This window comes from Oryza glaberrima, chromosome 12, assembly GCF_000147395.1.
Source record: "Oryza glaberrima chromosome 12, OglaRS2, whole genome shotgun sequence".
Lineage (NCBI taxonomy): Eukaryota > Viridiplantae > Streptophyta > Magnoliopsida > Poales > Poaceae > Oryza > Oryza glaberrima.
The window spans coordinates 4,180,357-4,186,356 of record NC_068337.1 but is presented as its reverse complement, the minus strand read 5'-3'; the positions used below and the strand labels follow the sequence as shown (position 1 = coordinate 4,186,356).

The following is a 6,000-nucleotide window of genomic DNA, read 5'->3' as shown; positions in this document are numbered from 1 at the left end:
TCGGAGAGGGGGAGGGGGAGGAGAAAAGAAAGAGAGGAGAGGAGAGAAAGAGAGAGAGAGGGGGGGAGGATAAAAAATAGAGGAGGGGGAGATAGAGGAGATGAGTTAAAAAAATTTGAAGTGGTGGGAGGGAAAAGAGAGCGGAGGGAGATGAAATTGGGGTGGTATTTTTATATGCGGACCGCTTAAGGAGCTTTTTGCATGCGGCTCCTTAAGTGGACCGCATGCGAAAATAGTTATTAAAAAATTAATTTCAAAATATGAGAACTTCAAATCCAATTTTAGGATATTAAATGAACTCAAATGAAACAGTTGTCAAAAACAAAGTTGTAGAACTCGTTGAGATCTAACAATTTCTTTTGGTCATTTCTCCATCCGAGTTTCATTTAACTATATAAAATTTGAACTTTATAATATATGAAATTCAAATAATTTTTTCACATAGTAAATGATTTCAAATATAAAAGTTGTCAACAACAAAGTTGTATAACTTATCAAGATCTACAACTTTTGTATTGGTCATTTTTCTATATGGCTTTGTTTGTATAGTTCAAATTTGAATTTTCAAAATATGAAAACTTCAAACAACATTTTCAAATACAAAATGATTTCAACTGAAAAAGTCATCAATAACAAAGTGGTATAACTCATCAAGATCTATAACTTCTATTTTAATCATTTCTTTATCCGACAAAGTGATTTGTAACATTATTCGCAAAATGTACATCTCTTATATAGTTTTATAGAAACTACATAAGAGATGTACATTTTGTGAACAATCTTACAAATAACTTTATCGGATGAAGAAATGACCCAAATAGAAGTTATAGATCTTGATGAGTTATACAACTTTGTTATCGATGATTTTTTTTAGATGAAATCATTTACTCTTCAAAATATTATTTGAAGTTTTGAAATTCAAATTTTTAATTGATAAAATAAAGTCACAAGAAAAAATAGCCAAAATAATACCAATAAGAACACAATAACATTAACATGATAGAGCATGATTTTAGAAACATTTAGAAAAAAAATCATCCAATTTAGAGTTCATATGAGTGAGATACACTATTTTCAAATTTTATTTTCGCATACGGCTTCTTAAGTGGCCCGTATGGAAAAATCGATTTTTCCATGCGGGCGCTTAAGTGAGCCGCATGCAAAAATGAGCTCATTTTTGCATGTGGCCCTCTTAAGAGGCCCGTATGGGAAAATCGATTTTTCCATACGGGCCACTTAAGCAACCGTATGGGAAAATAACCCTCGATTTTTGCAGACGCCAGTAGTTATGGTCCGCATGGAAAAATGATGGGGCCTCGTACAGAAAAATTATTTTTTAGTAGTGTGGGATGACTTAATTAACAGCTTGTCTCATGTGCTATATGTTTAGGGCCAAAATAGTTACAACCTTCGTCTCATTGATCATCATCTGATCATTAATTGATGATCATTAAATGATAACCGATGCTCTCTCATCTCATCATCTTACTCGTCATTTGACTTGTTCCATTAACTTTTTATAATTTGTGCGTGTTTCCAAATGCTGCACGCATATGAGCAGCACTGGATCCAGGACTACTCCGTGGGGAGAGTGACGGATGACCAGGGCCGTAGGGCATTCGCCCTGGTGAATAACCTAGGCGGTACGAGAAGAGCCGTGCTGATCAGCACAAAGAATAATAGGCAGCTGGAGATGGCTCCCTACGGCGATTGCGTGAAGCTGTCGATGCTGTAGTCGCAGGGCGTGCAGCTCCCCGGTGGGTACAGCGAAGTAAGGGTGCTCAGTGACCTCTCCATGACTCTCAACGGCATCAACGGATTTGTCAAGGAAGGCACGGTCGTGGGCATCTACAATGCGGAGCCACACTCTATTCATGCCATCTGGAAGTTTGATCCAATTAACAAGTGAGATGATGTACTACTATAGTAGTAGTAAACACGAAATATTATATTTGCATGCACTTATTGGTCATCTTAATTTGTAATAAACGTGCACGATTTTTCTTCCGCCAGAAAATTTGTGTGCCATTTTCGGATCAGGTTTGTTTGGCAGGAAAGACCTGCCACCAGAAGCCGAATTGTGTGTATCGGGTTTCCAACAAAATCGAGAGATATCAGCAACTATCAGAAGATTGGGACCTAGCTCCTTATAATGTTGCGTTCTCCACAACATCTGCGAGTGCGACGGAGATGCCGACAGTGCCTTAGAGCTCTTCGACGATGACATGGTCATCGATAACGCCTTCCGCGCGCCTCGCTACCGTGCAGACCCACACCACCATCTATGCCCCTTCACTATTGTCGACGCCTTGCCCACACTTCTGCGTGGAGGAGGACCAAGCCGCTCCCGTTGTCCCCCGCTCTGTCCCCCATAGCCTCCATCCTCGGCGCGCAGAGGAAATGTGGCGGCCAGCCACGCGCTGGCTGCCTTGGATGGTACTGGGAAGAGAGGAGTAGATAGTGCTAGCCACTGAAATGTGAGGGTGTATGGTCCCACGCTGACTTGTTTGCCACGTCAGCTAAAAGCGTAAAACCAGGCATAATACTGCCTATGACCTTGGTGATACGAACTTCAAACTCGACGACAAATTGATGGACCAAAAGCAAATTAACTCGTTCATAAATATAGTTAAATGGAATAAGTTCACTTGAGGTCCCTTAACTTATCAACGAATCCGATTTTCATCCTTCAACCGAAAAACCAGATACAACGGGTCCCTAAACTATCAAAACCTGTGCAAAGCAGGTCTCTCAGCAGTTTTGATGGTGGTTTTGGCTGATGTGGCGCTTACGTGGCCGGTTTGACTTGATCCCCTTCCTATGTGGCGGTGACGTGGCACTGGAAGCAAAATATAAAAATAAAAAATAAAAACAAAAATGTGAGGCCCACATGTCAGTCAGACAAAAGGAAAAAAGAGTGGGACCCACCTCCTCTCTATCCACGGACGAGTGGACGACGGGAGAGGGAGCGACCGACGCCTCCTCTCTCTCCCTCCCTACATCCTTCCTCACCGGCCGGCGAGCGCACACGGAGAGGGAAAAAGGCGTCAACCGGCGAGGGGGGCGGAGCTGCTGGCCGCCCGCCTGCTGCGTGCGGATCAGCCCGCCCTGGATGATCCTCCGCCGTAGCGTCTTGCCGCCGTGCGGCCAGTCGAAGGAGTTGACGGTGTTCAGCGTCGCCGCGTCGACGCGGCTGTCCATGTTGAAGCTGATCGGCACCTCGTCGCTGACGTAGTACATGTTCCGCAGCGACGCCAGCAGCCGCCGCAGCGACTTGGCACGGTTCTGCGTGATGATGTTCCCCGAGATCCGCATCCTGTTCCAGTCTGCGTGAAATCCATAGATCGGTTAGAGCTTTGATGTAGTTTTTGGTTGCAACAATGGCGGATGAGAACTTTGAGGTAGAAGAAGCTTACTGGGCAGAGAGGTGGGGTGGAGGGTGGCCATCCAGAGAACCTTGGAGATGGAGTTGCGGGGGAGGAGGACGAAGGCGATGTGGTTGATGGCGGAGTCGGCGGCCATGCGGAAGGCGTCCTTGATCTTGGCGTCGACGTTGGCGACGGCGACGATGACGCTCGGGTTGTGCATCCGGATGATGCCGAGCATGCTAGAGTAGACGGCCTGGAGGACGAGCACCTCGGAGTGGGATGGGCCGGAGAGCGCGCCGACGGCGAGGTCGAAGATCTTGAACCGCCTCTCCTTGCACACCACCTTGGGCCACTTGAGCACCGCCGCCGCCTCCTTGCAGGGGTAGTGCCCACCGCCGGACACGACGAGGTAAGCCTTACAGCCGGGGGTGGTGCAGAACCGCTCTAGCAGCAGCGCCAGCGCGTGGACCTCGCTGAGCGAGTGCGCATAGAAGAGTGCGTCCACCTTCTGCGGGTGCATGGCCGCCCACTGCGTGACGTAGCCGGAGGTGAGCGCGCGCCACCACTGCTCGTCCCGTATCTGCACGATGTCCTTGAAGATCACCGTCGTCTCGGCGACATGGCAAGGCGGTGCTTGCTGTCCCCCCACGTCTCCTTGGCCGCAACTCCGCCTCCATCGCCGACCTCCCGTACTACTTCGTCCGCACCCTCCTCACCTTCATCCACGCCATCCTCCCGCCGCCCTCCAACTCCTGCAACCCTGGTAGCCTAGCTCCGCGTCGCAACCCGCCGAAGAGTACGGCGCAGTGGGCGGCGGCCAACGGGCGTCTCTGCCCCCCTTGCCGGCCGGCGAGGAAGGATGCCGGGAGCAAAGAGGAGGCGCCGGTCGCTCCCTCCCTCGTCGTCCACTCGTACATGGATAGAGAGGATGGTGGGTCCCATTCTTTTTTCCTTTTGTCTGACTGACATGTGGGCCCTATATTTTTTTTATTTTTCATTTTTATATTTTGCTTCCAGTGTCACGTCATCGCCACATAAGATAAAGACCAAGTCAAACCGGTCACGTAGGCACCACGTCAGCTAAAACCACCATCAAAACCGCTGAGAGACTTACTTTGCCTGGTTTTGATAGTTGAGGGTATCTGGTTTTTAGGTTGAAGGACGAAAATGGGATTCGTTGACGAGTTAAGGGACCTCAAGTGTACTTATTCCTAGTTAAATTAAAGGAATAAGATCACTTTGACTCCTGAACTGACCACCGAATCTAAATCGTATCCCTCAATCACAATACCAGAAATCTTAACCCCCAAACTTACAAAACCGGTGCAATTTGACTCCCTTGGTGGTTTTGGAAGGCGGTTTCGCTGACATGGTGCACACGTGACAGTGTTGACCCAGTCTTTGTCCCACGTGGCATTAACGTGACGCTTATGTGGCATTAAAATAAAAAATATATATGCGGGGCTCATTTGTCATTCACCCAAATATATTTGTGGTAGATCCCACGTGCCATCCTCCCTTATCCCTTCGTCCTCCTCCCTCTCCGCCCTCTCTATCTCTCCCTCTTTCTCTTCGCGCGTGGGGAGTGGCGTCTGGATCGGCAGCGGCGATGGGGGGCGATGGACGAAGCGGCAGTGGCGGGTGGGAGGGCGGGCGGGCAGCCATTGGAGTTGCGGATCTGGAGGCTAGATATGCCCCTCGCTTCATTCCTCCTCCCGATAGACTACACCATGGCCGCTGCCGCTGTGCTGCCGACCGTCGCCGGGGAGCTAGCCACTGACGAGACCAAACATTCACAAATCTCAACAGGGCTAGCCGCCTAGGCCCAAGGCAGAGCTGGCTGGCTACTAGGAGGACGCGGGAGCTCGGGTCCCTCGGCGGCGGCGTGGGCGCTCCAGCTCTATCTGTTTGGCCGCGTCGGGGGAAGGGGAACCATGGCGAAGAGGGTGCCTTGCTTCGAAGGGGGATAGGGAAGAGGACAAATATTGCCCGCTGGGCAGTAGCCAAAAGCAAAGGAGTGCTGGGACACATCTATACACAGCTAAACAATGGCGATAGATCCTACAATGCTCAAAACTAAAACCACTACATCAGTTCAACATCTCGAAACAAGAAATTTAAAATTGAAAAAACAAAACAAAATAAGCCACGACAAATTGTCCAAATTTCACACGCCGACCAACACGGACTTGAGGAAACTCCTTTCTCAGCGGCATGGCTCCGGCGTCCTCAAAGGACACCGCTTCTGACGTCGACAAGGACGGTCACTGCTCCATACACGGCTCCGACAACGGTGGGAGGGTGTCGTTAATGGCGCTGCTGGAGTAGGCGGAGCGGCGGTGGGCGACGGTGGCCGGGGACGCCAGCCTGAGATGCATCGAGGGAGGCGATGATGAACGCCATTTGGTGACGCCCACGCCGATCGTCGTCGCGAGCACCGAGTTGCGGCTAGCTATGCCGGCCGCCTTGAAGATGCTTGGGTCGTATAGCACCACGGCCTCTAAGCTGGTGAGGTGCTGGAAGAAGTAGATCCCCAGGACGGCGATGACGATGCGCCGCACCGGCGGCGTCGGGTGCAGGAACACCGAGGGAGCCAACGCCGACGCCAGCGACGCAGCGGCCGGCAAGGAGT

At 49.8% G+C, this 6,000-nt stretch overlaps 1 protein-coding gene across 1 annotated transcript; it reads right to left on the bottom strand.

Annotated features, from left to right (window-relative positions):
- Positions 1–2,818: 2,818 nt before the first annotated feature.
- Positions 2,819–4,285, bottom strand: LOC127757379 (uncharacterized). Its single transcript, XM_052282878.1, has 4 exons — positions 4,085–4,285; positions 3,417–4,005; positions 3,001–3,326; positions 2,819–2,839 (listed from the first exon to the last, which is right to left on the bottom strand). The coding sequence occupies exons 1-4, from the start codon at positions 4,283–4,285 to the stop codon at positions 2,819–2,821; spliced, it is 1,137 nt and encodes a 378-aa protein (XP_052138838.1).
- Positions 4,286–6,000: the final 1,715 nt, after the last annotated feature.